Raw genomic sequence first — 17,795 nt, forward strand, 5'->3', positions numbered from 1 at the left:
AAGTGTGCTCTAAATGACCAGATGACCACTTGAGCGAATCGGGGTGACCCTCCCCCAACCCCCCCCCCTCCCCCAGTGTTCACTGACTCCCTACCACCCCCCACAAATGTGAATACAACTATGATTTAGCAACCTCTATGACAGCTTCAGATGTTAGAGCCAGGTCTATTAGAGCAGCATGCAGGTCCCTGGAGCAGTGTTGTGGACAGTGCAATGCATCACGGAGTGGGGGACTCTGGTCCCTATCGCCCTCTGACTGTCACATGTGTGGGGGAAACTGTGAGCCCTCCAAATCTCACCAGAAACCCACTGTACCCACATATAGGTGCCCCCAGTATAAGGGCTATTGTAGTGGTGTACAGTTGTGGGCAGTGGGTTTTGGGGTGCTCAGCAGACAAGATAAGGGAGCAATGGTGAGATGTGTACCTGGGAGCATGTTTTTGAAGTCCACTGCAGTGCCCCATTTATCTTTTGAGATGTCTGGGAGACGAGTCTACTAAAAATGCTAGCCCTTCCTACATCCCAATGGCTTGATTTTCTACATTTTTCACTTGGACGTTTTTGTTTTGAAAATGAAGCAAAAAAACAAAACCTTGTTAGAAACAGTATTTTCTAAAACAAAAGATAGATGTTTTTCTTTTTGGAAAATGAACTTACTCAGATTTTGGACGTTTTTTGCAAAACATCTAAAGTCAGACTTAGAGATGTCATATCAAAATGCCCCTCCATGTGGCTCATTTTCAAAGCACTTACACTTACAAAGTTCCATAGGTTACTATGGGCCCCTTTTACCAAGCTGTGGCAAAAGGGGCCTGCGCTGGCGTAAGTTCCCCTTTTATTACAGCGTGTAAAAGTTATGTCTTTTTTAAAAGAAATTGCCATTTGGGGGGGGGGGAGCCCTTACCGTCACCCATTGAGGTGGTGCTAAGGGCTCCCACGTCAACCCGGCAGTAACTAAGCAGCACACCGCACTGGCCGATTACCAGCGGGTACACACCGGCGCTACAAAAATATATTTTGGTAGCAGTAGCCCAGCGGTACTTCCTTTTTAGTAAGCGGTAAGCCCATGTTGGTAAGGAGAACGAAGTTTGTCCAGATTCGATCAGCTGGGTATTCTCCAAAGGTACGGTCTACTACTACTACTATTACTACTATTTAACATTTCTAAAGCGCTACTAGGGTTACGCAGCACTGTACAATTTAACATAGAAGGACAGTCCCTGCTCAGAGAGCTTACAATCTAAAGGACAAATGTACAGTCAGACAAGTAGGGGTCGTCAAACTGGGGCAGTCTAGATTTCCTGAAAGGTATAAAGGCTAGGTGCCGAAAGCAACATTGAAGAGGTGGGCTTTGAGTAAGGATTTGAAGATCGGTAGGGAGGGGGCTTGGCATATGGGCTCAGGAAGTTTATTCCAAGCATAAGGTGAGGTGAGGCAGAATGGGTGGAGCCTGGAATTGGCGGTGGTGGAGAAGGGTACTGAGAGGAGGGATTTGTCCTGTGAGCGGAGGTTTCGGGCGGGAACGTAAGGGGAGATGAGGGTAGAGAGGTGATGAGGGGCTGCAGACTGAGTGCATTTGTAGATAAGAAGGAGAAGCTTGAACTGAATGCGGTATCTGGTCGGAAGCCAGTGAAGTGACCTGAGGAGAGGGGTGATATGAGTATATCGGTTCAGGCGAAATATAAGACGTGCAGCAGAGTTCTGAATGGATTGAAGGGGGGATAGATGGTTAAGTGGGAGGCCAGTGAGGAGTAGGTTGCAGTAGTCAAGGCGAGAGGTAATGAGAGCGTGGATGAGAGTTCGGGTGGTGTGCTCAGAGAGGAAAGGGCGAATTTTGCTGATGTTAAAGAGGAAGAAGCGACAGGTCTTGGCTGTCTGCTGGATATGCGCGGAGAAGGAGAGGGAGGAGTCGAAGATGACTCCAAGGTTGCGGGCTGATGAAACGGGGAGGATGAGGGTATTATCTACTGAGATGGAGAGCGGAGGAAGAGAAGTGGGTTTTGGTGGAAAGACGATAAGCTCGGTGTTGGTTATGTTCAGTTTCAGGTGGTGGTTGGACATCCATGCAGCAATGTCGGATAAGCAAGCCGAAACCTTGGCCTGGGTCTCCGTGGTGATGTCTGGTGTGGAGAGATACAGCTGGGTGTCATCAGCATAAAGATGATACTGGAAACCATGAGATGAGATCAGTGAGCCCAGGGAAGAGGTGTAAATTGAAAAAAGAAGGGGTCCAAGGACAGATCCCTGGGGAACTCCAACAGAGAGCGGGATGGGGGTGGAGGAAGATCCATAAGAGTGTACCCTGAAGGTTCGGTGGGAGAGATAGGAGGAGAACCAGGAGAGGACAGAGCCCTGGAACCCAAATGAGGACAGTGTGGCAAGAAGTAAATCATGATTGACAGTGTCAAAATCGGCGGATAGATCGAGAAGGATGAGGATGGAGTAGTGGCCTCTGGATTTGGCAAGGAACAGGTCATTGCAGACTTTAGAGAGTGCTGTTTCTGTTGAGTGTAGAGGGCGAAAGCCGGATTGAAGCGGATCAAGGAATGCCTGAGAGGAGAGAAAATCAAGGCAGCGGCTGTGAACAGTGCGCTCAAGTATTTGGAGAGGAAGGGTAGGAGGGAGATGGGGCGGTAGTTGGAGGGACAGGTAAGGTCAAGTGATGGTTTTTTGAGGAGAGGTGTGACTACGGCGTGCTTGAAGGTGTCAGGGAGAGTTGCAGTGGAGAGATAGAGGTTAAGGATATGACAGATGGAGGGGGTGACAGTATGAGAGATGGTGTTAAGTAAGTTGGTGGGGATGGGATCAGAGGAACAAGTGGTGCATTTCGAGGAGGAAAGAAGGCAGGCGGTTTTCTCCTCGGTGATTATGGGAAAGGAGGAGAAGGAGGCCAGGGTTGGTTGGTTGAGGGGAGAGGGTTGAAGGGTGAAGGGGAGGAGGTGGCTTGGTAGTGAACTCAAGGTTGATCTTTTGCACCTTGTCGCGGAAGTAGTTAGCAAGAGATTGAGGAGAGAGTGAGTGGGGTGGGAGCGGAGGGTTGGAGATGAGAGAATTGGTCAATTGGGTGTAGTAGTCCTGTTTGGCAAGGAATAGGGAGGTCTGGAAGGAGGATAGCATGAATTTGTAATGAAGGAAATCTGAATAGGTGCGAAATTTCCTCCAGAGGCGTTCAGTAGATTGGGCACAGGAGCAAAGGTAACGGATGCAAGGGGTCAACCAAGGCTGGGGATTAGTACGCCTTGTGGGATGGGAGATGGATGGCGCAAGGGTGTCCAGAGCAGAGGAGAGAGTGGCATTGTAAGCGGAGACAGCCTTGTCGACAGACTCGGAGGACATGATGGAGGGGAGGAGATTAGAAATACTAGAGGATAAGGTGGAAGGGTCAATAGCCTGGAGATTCCTGTAAGTAGTGGTTAATGTTGGGCGGGGCTGAGGGGGGTGAAGAAGTGTGAAGGTGATGAGGTGATGGTCAGAGAGAGAGGAAGAGCTGAGGCGTGGAAATTGGAGGGTGAGCCGGAAGAGGAGAGGGCGAGGTCGAGACAATGGCCATTTTGGTGAGTAGGAGTGGTGGAGCACAGGTGGAGGTTAAAGGAGGATGTTAGAGTGAGGAACTGAGAAGCGTGAGGGTCGGATAGGTCATCAGCGTGTATGTTAAAGTCTCCAAGAATGAGGGACGGAGGTGAAGGATCAAGAAAAACAGAAAGCCAGGCATCGAAGTCAGAGAGGAAGGAAGAGAGAGATTTATCAGGGAGGCAGTAAATGACTGCCACTCTGAGTGGCAACGGGTAGAATAGACGGATGGCATGGCCTTCAAAGGATGAGAAGCAGTGGGATTGCGGTAGGAGGAGGGGTTTGAAACTACAGGAGGGCGAGAGTAGTAACCCGACACCTCCACCGCGGCCAACTGGGCGGGGAGTGTGGGAGAAGAGAGAACCTCCATGGCATAGGGCCGCGACTGAGGCAGAGTCATCAGGGGAGAGCCAGGTTTCAGTTAGGGCGAGCAGTTGAAGGGAATAGGAGATGAAGAGATCATGGATGAATGGAAGTTTGTTGCAGACCGATCGGGCAGTCCACAGGGCACATGAGAAGGGGAGGGAAGGGGGGGAGGAGGGGAATAGAGATGAGATTGGAGACATCCCGGAATCGTCTGCATGGATAGGACGAGGACAGGTGGGGGGACCTGGATTGTGATTGATGTCTCCTGCGGATAGCAGGAGGAGGAGCAAGAGAGTGCGGAAGAGGGTGGGGGAGGTAGAGCGACGAAGACGGGATGCACTTAGGAGGAAAGGGGATGGGTTAATGGCAGGAAGGAAGTGTTGAAGGTTGAGAGCTAGGAAGGAGGAGGGGGACAAGAGAGGTGGTGAGGGACGGGGGTGAATAGGGTGTTGCAGTATTGTGTAGACTGGAGAGGACATGGGTGGGCGGTGCGTTTCAGCAATAGACAGCGGTAGGGGGAGTAGAAAAAGATTAGGAAGGGATAGGGCAAGGAAGAGAATGTGTACAGGGGCCATAAGTAGTGACTGAAGCAGGTAGGTTGGTAGATGGGCTGAGAAGAAGTTGAAGGGCTGGCGAGCAGGTAAGTCAATGGGCTGACAAGCTAGCAGGGATGGAGGCAGGGAGGCAGGCAGGAACAGGTCAGTGCGGTGGAGAGCTCAGCAGCAGGTTGTTGATGTGCAGATAAGCAGGCAAGTTGAAGGGCTGATAGCAGGCAGGTTGGTTGATTGGCTAGCAGGCAGGCAGGAACAGGTGAGTGCGGTGGAGAGCTCAGCAGCAGGACTGGAACAAGCTGTAATAATTTGGAGGTTGGTTGATTGGCTAGCAGGCAGTCAGGAACAGGTGAGTGCGGTGGAGAGCGCAGTAGCAGGACTGGAACAAGCTGGCAGGTTGGTTGATTGGCTAGCAGGCAGGCAGGAACAGGTGAGTGCGGTGGAGAGCACAGCAGGACTGGAACAAGCTGGAATAGTTTGGAGCAGAAGAGAGCAGGGTGGCAGGATTGGAGCATGCAGGAGCAAGCTGGAACAGACGGACTGGAACGAGCTGGATCAGGTGCACCTGAGTTTCGGACAAGCAGAGAGAAGCTGGATCAGGCGGAATGGGACAAGCTGGAACAGATGGCCTGGAACAAGCGGGGAGAAGCTGGAGCAGGCGGACTGGAACAAGCAAGGAGAAGCTGGAGCAGGCGGACTGGAACAAGCTGGAGCAGATGGCCTGGAACAAGCAGGGAAAAGCTGGAGCAGGCGGACTGGAACAAGCTGGGAAAAGCTGGAGCAGACGGACTGGAACAAGCTGGAGCAGATGGACTGGAACAAGCAGGGAAAAGCTGGAGCAGGCGGACTGGAACAAGCTGGGAAAAGCTGGAGCAGACGGACTGGAACAAGCTGGAGCAGATGGACTGGAACAAGCAGGGAAAAGCTGGAGCAGGCGGACTGGAACAAGCTGGAGCAGGCGGACTGGAACAAGCTGGAGCAGGCGGACTGGAACAAGCTGGGAAAAGCTGGAGCAGGCGGACTGGAACAAGCTGGGAAAAGCTGGAGCAGACGGACTGGAAGAAGCTGGAGCAGATGGACTGGAACAAGCAAGGAGAAGCTGAATCAGGCGGACTGGGACAAGCTGGTCTAACTCATTAAGGAAGTTTTTGATGTCGATGTTGTCCTGGGGTAGGGTGTTCCATAGGTTTACAGTTTTATCATTGAAGTACTTAGCAAGTTTGTCTGCGGGTGGGATGTCTGTATTTGTTGTATTGACCAAGGTGGTGTCTAGGAGTTTGTTCACGAGTTGGTATAATTTCTTCAGGTCTTTGTAATCTGGCCTTATTTTAGTTTTATAGTATGATCTTTTATCAAACAAAATGCCTAGCTCCCTTTCTTGTGTTCCTTAAGATTAGAAGTCCATAAATGGATAGGAAAGCATGCATTCCCAACCAACTTTCGACATGGTAAACCATAATATACTACTAAGACTACTAGACTACTTCGGGATTGGTGGAAATATACTTAGCTGGATCAAGGGTTTCCTAACCATGAGAACATATCAAGGGAAATCAAACTCAAACATATCATCACCGTGGAAAGCAGACTGCGGAGTACCTCAAGGATCACCGTTATCACTGATCCTTTTCAACCAAGTCCTTATCCAACCAAGGCCTCAACCCTTTCATCTATTCAGACGATATCACAATACACATTCCTTATAAACACAAACTGACAGAAATCACCAACGAAATCAAGCTCAGTTTGAACATCATGGACTCATGGGCAAGTGCATTTCAACTAAAACTCAATAAAGAAAAAACACACTGTCTCATCCTCTCATCCCAATACAGCGCGGACAACCCCACAAGTATCAACACCCCAGACTACACCCTCCCTATTCAGACAGCCTGAAAATCCTCTGCGTTACACTGGACCGTAACTTAACGCTAGAGAGCCAAGTGAAATCCACAACAAAGAAAATGTTCTGTTCAATGTGGAAACTGAACCGTGTGAAACCATTCTTCCCGAGGGAAACATTTTGCAACCTGATACAATCAATGGTATATATATAAGCCACGTAGACTACTGTAATGGAATTTATGCGGGATGCAAAGAACAAATTTTAAAGAATCTTCAGACAGCCCAAAACACAGCAGCCAGACTTATATTTGGAAAAATGCGATTTGAAAGCGCAAAACCCCTCGGCAAAAAACTACACTGGGTCCCAATCAAAGAACATATTGCCTTCAAAATCTATATCTTGGTCCACAAAATTATTTACGGCAAAGCCCCGGGATACATGACAGACCTTATTGACCTACCAACCAGAAACACATCTAAATCAACACGAACATATCTAAATCTTCACTACCCAAGCTGCAAAGGTCTTAAATACAAATCAACTTACGCATCCAGCTTTTCCTACATAATCACACAACTGTGGAACGCATTACCAAAAGCCTTGAAAACAACGTACGATCACCTAAACTTCTTTTTTTTTTTTTTTTTTTTTAATTATTTATTTATATTTTTAATTACATCAAGAACATCTTGAATACAGATAAAGATGATTTAGTATCTTAAAACAAAGATTATCAAAACATAAACTTTAAGGCAATCCAAAAAATAGGGAAAAAGATCCATTACTCATCTATAGTCCACAATTAACAGGGGGTTTCCACATTTTTAGGAAAATCTGTAAATTTCAGAAGCCAACTTCTAAAATCAAATCATGGTGGCCGGTTTAAGCTATCCAGACAATATAAACTATCTATGGGGTTGATGTTACTATTGTCTCTGGTAATGGCTGAGGTAGGTCTCCCAGCTTTACTTCTAAAAAGGAATTCAGTTGACTTGCCTCAAAAAATACATACTTGATTGAATTTATTTTTATCACACATTTGCAAGGAAAGTTCAGCCAAAATAATGCACCAAGTTGCATTACTTTTGGTCTCAATTTAAGAAATTCCTGTCTTTTTTTCTGGGTAGTTCTAGAGACATCCGGGTACATTCTAATATTACAATTAAGGAAACCTGGTCTTTTATTAAGAAAAAATTGTTTAAGTATCCAGTCTCTATCCAGTTGAAGTATGAAAATCACTTTGAGTGTTGCAGTTGTCAGGCCCACATTGTCTCCCTCAATAATTTGAGTCAAATTTAAGTCCAAAGATTGAACATTTGCATCTTCTTTTTGTAATAATTCTTTCTTCCGAAATGGTTCTACATAGAAAATCTTTGAAATTGGTGGATGTGATTTTTCTGGAATTTTTAGAGCTTCTGTAAGTACTGTTTGAAGGTTATCAATGGAGAAATGGCAATCTGCTTAGGAAAATTATCAGTCTAAGAGCATTTGAGCGTTGATAATTCTCTAGTATTTCCACTCTGTTTTGAAGATACAAGTTTTCTTTAATTAAATTCAATTGAATTTGCTGAGAATTTTTTATTGCTGAAGAATTAATTTCCACCTCTTTGCCCAAAGACATCACTTTCTTATCTATTTCCACAATCTTTTCATTATCACAGTTAAATTTCTTATCTAATTGAGAAAACTTTTGTATAAATAAAGTTTCTAAACTTACAAGTGCTTCCCAAATGTTGTCCAAGGAAATTTGTTGAGGTTTTTCAGGCAAAAGTGATCTATTTGAAGTATCCAAAGTAAGAAACGAAGAAAAAAACTGGTTGAGCTGCCACTGCTCCGTGTTCTTCCTCAGAGGCTGCTTCTCCTCCCCCCACCTCTGCTGTTTGCACAGCAGAGTCATCGGCGTTTCAGGCGTCGCCCCAGCACCCGCTCCAGGAGACCCCGTCGCGTCCTGCGCCTCTGGAAGTCTCCGGACTGAGTTCAACGCCGTAGCCGGCATAGGAGGAGGGATCCTCATCTCGGGGCTGAAGGATGTTTCTTGTTCAAGCTGAGGGAACGGGAGACCTCTCCCCAAACCCTCAAGCAGCGAACCAGACCCCGTCGGTGTGCCCGGAAGAAGGAAGCGCTCCATAGTCACAGCTCCAGGTAAATGGGGGGTAGCGGGTCCTCCTCGCGATTTACCTCTCCGTTTAGGCATGTTTTAGAAATGTCCGGTAACAAAGAAAAGGGGAGTTACGAGCAAGTAAGAACGGAGCAACCTTCCTAGCTTGTTACTCAGCCGCCATCTTGCCCCCCTGCCGATCACCTAAACTTCTGGAAATTACTGAAGACTAACCTGTTTGAAAAGGCATACCCTACTGATCCAACCTAAATGCCTGATCTCTGCAACACAACAAAAGTAAAGTACGTAATGGTCATTACACAACTCTTCCACTGACTGTTCCCCATGAACTCTTTATTACCACAACATCACTTTATATTTGTTCACACCGGAGTCTGCAAACACCTCTCCGGTACTATATAAGCTACATTGAGCCTGCAAATAGGTGGGAAAATGTGGGATTCAAATGTAACAAATAAATAAAGCATTGCGAGTGGTCATAAAATAGATATGGGGTGATGAGGAGGGGTTTTTTGTTGGCGGTGGGAGTTATTAATAGTGAATATGTATGCACCTAATACATGCCAGGGAGCCTACTTTGAAAAATGTTTGACTGAAATAGTTCAGTTTCAGGGGGGGGGCTTTATTAGTTGGGGGGGGGGGTGGACTTCAAGTTAATGTTGATGCCAAACTTAGACAACATGGGGGAGGTGGACCCACATGGGAGAGAAGAAAGGAAGAGTCCATAGCTTCTTGGTGTCATTAAATTTGGTGGATAATTGAAGAGAAAGCCATGTGTTGGTGCATAATAGTTATTCTAGGATAGATTTTATTTTTTTGTGGCATGGGTCTCTCTTCCTTCCTGGAGTGGTCCCAGATTGAGACCATTACATGGACCTATTATGCTCCTGTATGGATGGAGCTACAACAGCAGGTTGGTGTCCAGGGTTGGCGTTACTGGTGCTTGAATGATAGTTTGTTGGCTGATCCACAAGTGTTCCAAAGGGTGGAGTAGCTTTTATTTATTTATTGATGCTTGCTATACCACCTGCACTAACTAGCAGACTGAGGTGGAGTACAGTTTAAAAATTACATATAAGAAATGCAAGAAAGGAACTCTATTATTCAGATCGGAAAGAAAATGCACACACCAAGAGATTCAGACAGTAAGGGTCTAGAGTAGTAGGAATGTGTTAGGGAGGGAGGGGAATTTCTGAAATTGAATGACAAGGACAAGATTTCACTGGAGGCCCTCTGGGTAGGGTTGCATTCCAGAGGAAGCACTAAAAACAGAAGGAAGAGTGTGAATTGTGATGTCAGCTTGCCTATTTGGAGGCACAGCATAAGTGTCAAGTTAAATTAATTTTATTTGATATACTGCTCTTCATTGATACTCAAACCAGAGTGGTGTACAGAAATAACAATCTATAATAAAAGAAAGGAACTACAATAGGATAGGAGACATTCACACAGTACACAGAACCTATAATAACAGTATACATTACTACTACTACTACTATTTTGCATTTTTATAGCGCTACAAGGTGTACGCAGCGCTGCACAAACATAGAAGAAAGACCGTCCCTGCTCAAAGAGCTTACAATCTAATAGACAAAAATAAAGTAATCAAATCAATTAATGTGTACAGGAAGGAGGAGAGGAGGGTAGGTGGAGGTGAGTGGTTACGAGTCAAAAGCAATGTTAAAGAGGTGGGCTTTCAGTCTAGATTTAAAGGTGGCCAAGGATGGGACAAGACGTAGGGGCTCAGAAAGTTTATTCCAGGCGTAGGGTGCAGCGAGACAGAAGGCGCGAAGTCTGGAGTTGGCAGTAGTGGAGAAGGGAACAGATAAGAAGGATTTATCCATGGAGCGGAGTGCACGGGAAGGGGTGTAGGGAAAGACGAGTGTGGAGAGATACTGGGGAGCAGCAGAGTGAATACATTTATAGGTTAGAAGAAGTTTGAACAGGATGCGAAAACGGATAGGGAGCCAGTGAAGCGACTTGAGGAGAAGGGTAGTATGAGTAAAGCGACCCTGGCGGAAGTTGAGACGGGCAGCAGAGTTTTGAACCGATTGGAGAGGGGAGAGGTGACTAAGTGGGAGGCCAGCAAGAAGCAGATTGCAATAGTCTAAACGAGAGGTGACAAGGGTGTGGATGAGGGTTTTGGTAGAGTGCTCGGAATTATGTATAGCAGTGGTTCCCAAATCTTGTCCTGGACGCACCCCAGCCAATCAGGTTTTCAGGATATCCACAATGAAAATTCATGAGAGAGATTTGCATGCACTGCCTCCACCTCATGCAAATCTATCTCATGAATACTCATTGTGGATGTCATGAGCTGGTATATCGGGGTGGGTGAATAGATATAAAAATAAACATACATTCATGCACATGCATACCGTGCTGAAGAACCAATGACTAATTTCAAGATGTTATTGAAGACCCATTATTTTCAGTTGGCATTCGGTTGACTAGTTTGGAGTTTGGGAGCCTGTATATTGTATGTATATATGGGTACTGCTATGGTTGTTATATATTACTAATATACTAATGTAGACCATATAGTCAAAAACATTTAGGAACAGATTCAGTCTATATAAGGCAGGGCTTCCCAAACGGAGTAGCATACACCATGTTTGGGATCAAGACTCAGCCTAGAAGTACAAAGGCGTGTCATTTCAGTGAAATATTCATCCTCCATGTAAGGAGTAGATTTAGATTTGTGCCAAAGAAATAATTTGGGGATTCTTCTACTAAAGCGTTAAATGCTACCGCGCCCTATACATTTCTATGGGTATGTTAGCATTTAATTCATATACACTATTTACGCACATTAAAAACACTAATGTGCCCATAGTGCTGCTTAGTAAACCTAGCCCTAATTCTATTAGCATATGCTAAACTTTAATAAAAGGGCCTCTTAATTTGCCAATTTGATAAAACACTACAATTAAGATTGATTGTTATTTTGGAGACATTTTACGTGGTTTATTTTTTGTTTGTTTTGTTTTTTTTAACCCTTAGGTACACCAACTGCAGCCTTATCAAATACATGGAAAAGCATAAAGTGAAACCAGATAGTAAAGCATTCCATTTGGTAAGTGCTAGCCAGAAAATGTTTAATGAAAATTATATCTGTAGAATAGGATTGGTCAAACCTGGGACCATGTTATCAAGTAATATATATATACTGACTGACATAGGGTAGATTACTAAAGTGCACTACTGTGTTAGCGCTTACTAACATACATTAAGGTATGTTAGTCATCACAGGGCCAGTTTTATGCAGTGGGACATTTACTGATAGCATGCATTAATATGTGTATAGTATACTTTAGTAAATCTAGCCCAGGGGTCTCAAACTCCAGTCTTTGAGGGCTGCAAACTAGTTGGATTTTAGGCTATCCTTAATGAATATGCAAGAAAGAGATTTGCATAGAATGGGAGGCAATAAGCCTACTAATCTATCCATATTTATGAATTATAGATATCTAGAGAACCTAAGTGGTTTGTGGCCCGCAGGCATGGGCACTTGACACCTGATCCTAGCCCACAAATACAGAGTAGAAACTGACATTTTCATTCATTATTCATGATTACTTGGTGTCTAGACGCAGAATTAGCTTGCACTTTTTTCTTACCGATTCCTCCCTCTTTGTGAAGTAATTTTAGAGCCACACTTGTAATTTGAGGAAAAAGTTTCTTAATGTTGATTTTATGGCCACATCATCCAAAACAAGTTATCCTTGACTGACCTAAATATCTTGTTGCAAGAGATAATATCCAGCTTAGGAAATTAGCCACAAAAACTAACCCATTTCACATTGGCCACTCATTGAATAGCACAGCTTTGTCCCTCATGTTGCCCTCGGGCAATCTGAGTCTTTACTACTGAATTTCCTGGTCCATCAAAATCTGGGGTCACATCAAGCATGTGGGCAAATTTAAGGTAGCAAGCAAGCCATTCCTGACTGTAAAAGTCGACATTTGACCAGGATTTTGCAATAAAGAGGCAAGGTATACCTATTTTGGCTCATCCCTGCCCATCTTGTCTTAACATACTACTTTCAGTGTACCCTCTGACATGGTACCCCTGCCACAGTCCAATTAATGTCTCTTAACTTGCCTTAGATGCCCCTTTTTTTAATTATACTTTGTAAGATGTCCTCCTATATGTTACTTAGAGGCATATTTTCAAAGCACTTAGCCTTCCAAAGTTCCATAGAAACCTATGGAACTTGGAAGGCTAAGTGCTTTGAAAATATGCTTCTTAGACATCTAGCCCATATCAGACAGGCGCACTCCTCATGGTCAGCGCATCCCAGGACAACTCTCGGTGATGAAATATTGTCAGTATTAGGACCTCGAATGATATGCCTGACCTATGTCCATTTATTTAATTTCTTCCTGGTTCTTTCAATAGCTTGATGTGGTCCTCCCCCTTTTCCTATCATACCATTCAGAGGATGATGTAATACCAGAGAACATGGTAAATATCCAGTGACCGTGATAAGTGTATTTGTATCTTTTCAGCGAGCTCCATGCTTTGCCTAGGTGCCAAATCATTACCATCTCCATTCCCCTTTGTTGGAGGATTACTGCCCATCTTGTGACTATTTCTGGAGCATTAGTGGCATTAACTGGTTCTACTGCATCCCACATTGTCTCATCTAAAGAAATTATATTCTGCTATTAGCCAGGCCCAAATGTTCAGCTAGAGTCTGGCTAATGCTGTTTTGTGTTTGTGATATATAAATGAGTGCCTTCAATCTCCAGGATGACTTGCAACCAACAGCACATTTCACTAATGTGTATGCAATATATTAGTAATGTCTTTCTGGCGTGATAAAGGATGCTGTGAGTACCATCTACCAGTTGATATAATCTGCTCTGATGATAGGTCTATGGATCTCACTGTTGTTGCTGCACCTTTAAAATGGGAATGTGTGCCATACCATCTTTCATTTAAAACCATGACTGACAAGCTCCTGTTCAGAACCCTAGTAAACTGAAAACATGAAAGTGGTGGCCATTCTTGCGCATCAGGAGAAACAGGCTACTTTGTAGCCAAAGGGCAGAGTATTCCCTGAGGTTTAGGACTAAACAGGTAAGAGATCTTCAAGACAATGCAATACTAGTCTCATCCCCATATGGCCTGGTCTGTCTTAAACCTGCAGAAAAGGATTGTTATTCTGTTTTGCTCCAGTGGTACATTGTTCATCCTGATACCCAAGGGACTTCACATATGAGCAGAATGTGGTACTGTCTGGCCCATATTCAGTGCCCTGAAAAAACGCTAGTAAAAATGCGCAAATGAAGAGACAAGTATCAAATGAATTGAACCATAAAGTTTTTACATCCTTGAGTAGATGTCCTAGACCAGGGGTGTCCAAGCTTGGCCCTCGCCAGGTCAGGTTTTCAGGATTTCACCAATGAATAGGCATGGAACAACATTCCTTAGCAACTATGCATATATAAATCTTTATTGCACATAATACATCTTGTAATACCATTTTCTAAAACACATCACATTCATCTAGTACTATTGCTCATCAATATTGTACATTCCTCTCATACTTTCAAAACATCTCAATTTCCCCTAAAAAGAAAGAGCAAAAATAACAAAGCAAGCAACCCAGTCTGTTACCAAAAATCAGGAGACTCAATACTTATCTTGACAGTCCTCCAACAAATAGTCCCAAAAACGGCTGTATGGTTCCCCTTAGTCTTCTGGTAAGCACTATGCAGATGAAATCCACAACTCGTACAGCCATCAAAATGGGTCACTGTCACTTTCAATCCATTGATCCAACAAATCTGTCCGCTGAATCTTCACATGCTTATAACGATCTTCCAACAATTGTATCCAGCCAGGTGCAATAGCAAAATACTTGAATAATCCACAAAGCTCTGATGTTAGTGCACGCATCCAACCGTGACCCTACACGGTCTGTGTTTCACTAAAAAAGCATAATCAGGGGTCAGTTATTGGCAAAACGAGCAGCAGAGAACTCCATCAGGCTCCCACACCATGCAGCGGGTAAGTCCAGTGGAGGAAGTGCATGCAAATAGATCTTATGCATTGGGGAAATTCTGACATTCTGACTGGATTGCAGCCCTCAAGGGCCAAGGTTGGACAACCATGTCCTAGACAGTTGTATTATTGAATGCCTCTTGTTCAAACCTGCATCAGTGCTTTTCGCCCACCCCCATGCATCATTCTTGTTATAACGATGTTGCTTGTGGAGTTATCATGGCCTTAGCATCGGTACACAGAAGTCAGTTACTGTTACCCTGGATGCCATTTCTTACATATAAATGCCTTCGCACTTCCATTTAAGGTAAACTGTACAATATAACTGATTCTAAGGGGCCACATGTTCTTTGCTTACTGATCTGAAAATAATTGAATGTCTGTCATGGCTTTTATATAGCACCTTCTGATGTAGTTTGGTAGGGATGTGAGGCTACAATTATGACATGCCACCTACTGCGGAATGTACGGTATAGGCATGTAAATAATGGCACTAAATCTAGGGGAAAGCATGTCTACAATAAAGGTCCAAAATTCAGAATTACCTCATATTATTCACTATTCAGCCACATAGACCACACAAAGCAAATAGAGATTTATTTACAAAGATAAATAGTAAAATTTAAGGACAGATTTAAAAGTCCCTAATATAAATACTTTGGGAAATGAAATGAATAGAAGTGAGGTGGCATAACACACACCCCCTATGGACAAAAGCCACACGAATGACCCAGCTGTTCGTGATCACAGATCTTAAATTGACAGGCTTATTTCCAAAACCCACAGTCCAAGTTGCATTGTATTTAGAGGGTTTATGAATTAATCCTTTCAATTATAGGGTTATACAACCTCAGTTTGTTGGTATCGTGTTGTCTCCTCACTCTGGCAGCAGGTGCAATGTGGTGGTAATCTGTTGACATATTGGTGTCCAGCATGGTCGTTGTAATTTCGTATGTCCTTGAAATCTCCGATCTGATTTGTGCCTTTTGCTAGTGCAACTTGTATACCATGTCTTATTAGAGATGACCTTTAATTCCTGATTCCATCATGACAGGCGATTGGTCCATGCCCTATTTTTGTTGTTATGGCAGACCACAAGAATGTCTTTGATGATATCTTTATGTTTGTTTGTTTGTTTGTTTGTTTATTGCTAAACTTGTTATACCGCTGTTTCTGAACATAGGTCACAGCAGTTTACAAATAAAATAAAAACTGAGGGCTCCTTTTACCAAACTGTTGCTAAAGGGGGCCAGCGCTAGCGTTGGCTCGTGTTTTACATGTGCGCCAAGGCCCCCTTTTACAGCAGCTGGTAAAAAGGAAGTCTCACTTTCCTACAGTAAATGGCCAGGCATCAAGTAAAGCACTTGCTGCATGGCCATTTCAGGTGGGAGCCCTTACCCCCACCCATGGGCAAGGACAAATCAAACTCTGGTATACATATAAAGTATCACATACCATGTAAAATGAGTTTGTCTTGTTGGGCAGACTGGCTGGACCATACAGGTCTTTATCTGCCATCATTTACTATGTTATGTTACTATGATAGCTGGCATAGTTAAAAGGTGAAGTGAAAGAGGCTATTAGAACCAAAAGGATCCAAAGAAAGAAAATAAGAAGCTACATAAGCACTGTCAAGCTAGATGCAAAGCATTGATAAAGAAGGCTAAAAGAGAATATGAAGAAAAACTTGCCACAGAGACAAAAACTTCATATCACCTGTTTCAGGTACATACGAAGCAGAAAGCCTGTGAGAGAATCCGTGGGACTGTTGGACAGTGGCGTACCAAGGTGGGGGCGGTCCGCCCCAGGTGCACGCCGCTGGGGGGTGCCGCGGCGTGCGCCTGCTCCGAGTTCGCTAAACTTTGTCGCTCGTTCGCTGCAGCTCCCTCTGCCCCGGAACAGGTTACTTCCTGTTCCGGGGCAGAGGGAGCTGCAGCGAAGCGAAGTTTAGCGAACTCGGAGCAGGCGTGCCGTGGCACCCCCCCCCCCCAGTGGCGTGCACCCTTGTGGGGGGTGTCATTTCGCCGGGGGGGGGGGAGGTGTCATTTAGCGGGGGGGGGGGGGCGCATCGGCGCTCCGCCCCGGGTGCCATCCAGGCCAGGAATGCCACTGCTGTTAGATCATGAAGGAGCAAAAGCAGCACTCAGGGAGGACAAGGCCATAACGATAGAAAAGGTTCAAAGAAGAGTGACCAAAATGATAAAGGTTATGGAACTTCTCACATATGAGGAAAGGCTAAAGAGGTTAAGCCTCTTCAGCTTGGAAAGAGACAGCTGATGGGGGATATGATTGAGGTCTACAAAATCCTGAGTGGAATAGAGCGTGTAAAAGTGAATCAATTTTTCACTCTTTCAAAAAGTACAAAGACCAGAGAACACTAAATGAAATTATATAGAAATACTTTTAAAACAAATAGGAGGAAATATTTTTCACTCGAAGAATAGCTAAGCTCGGGAACTCGTTGCCAGAGAATGTGGTAATGACAGTGTATCTGGGTTTAAAAAGTTTAACAAGTTCCTGGAGGAAAAGTCCATAGTGTGTTATTGAGATGGACATTTAGGAAGGCACTGCTTGCTCCAGGATTGGTAACATAAAAAGTTGCTACTAATTGGGTTTCTGCCAGGTACTTGTGACCTGGATTGGCCACATGTGCAAGTGTCTTCCTACCCTCCGCAAGAGCACTGCACCAGCAGTCTGTCTTCATCCACTATGAGGCGAAAAGGCGGCGTGTTTGGTTTTTAGAGATTTTTTTTTTTTTGTGCCTTCCCTGCAGGATTTTTTCCCAGTTTTGCTTTATTTTTACTGTGGAAGTTCTTATCTCCCTTCCTATATTGTTTTAGTTAGGTTTTCCCCACTTTGTTTCCTTATTTGTGCACACTCTGTAGGCCTTCTTAGGCCTGAGCTCCAGTCGGCAATTTGTCTCTCTCTTTTTTTTTCTGATGCTTTTCCCTTTTTTAAGGCACCATCAAGCTGTTTGATTTGGCCACGGCTGTTTTTCCTTCCATGTCATCAAAGGTTCACAGTGGCTTCAAGCACTGTGCCCGGTACAGTCAGATCATCTCTGGCAAAGGCACCCATTCTTGGTGTCTTCAGTGTCTAGGGCCAGAGCATTCCCCTGCCAGCTGTATTCTTTTCCTGCATATGCAGAAAAGAACCCAGCTGTCCAGAGAGACTCAGAGAGACAAAATGTTTGCAGCGAGTGCATCAGTCCCCATTACTGTGAGACCCAGATCCGACACTGGGAGTGGGTGTGTATCGAGCAGGTCTCCACCTGCCTCACCGCCGGCCACTGTGCAGCGCCCCCAGGATCGGTCAGCATCTGACCCAACA

At 44.6% G+C, this 17,795-nt stretch overlaps 1 protein-coding gene across 2 annotated transcripts in view; it reads left to right on the plus strand.

The window, feature by feature from the left end:
* CDK8 (cyclin dependent kinase 8) overlaps positions 1-17,795 on the plus strand; it is a 422,329-nt gene that overhangs the window by 370,626 nt on the left and 33,908 nt on the right. For both annotated transcript variants that reach the window (XM_030200323.1, XM_030200322.1), the window contains exon 9: positions 11,456-11,528. In XM_030200323.1, the coding sequence (XP_030056183.1) occupies positions 11,456-11,528 (73 nt within the window). The remainder of the gene's footprint in view (positions 1-11,455; positions 11,529-17,795) is intronic.

This window comes from Microcaecilia unicolor, chromosome 4, assembly GCF_901765095.1.
Source record: "Microcaecilia unicolor chromosome 4, aMicUni1.1, whole genome shotgun sequence".
Lineage (NCBI taxonomy): Eukaryota > Metazoa > Chordata > Amphibia > Gymnophiona > Siphonopidae > Microcaecilia > Microcaecilia unicolor.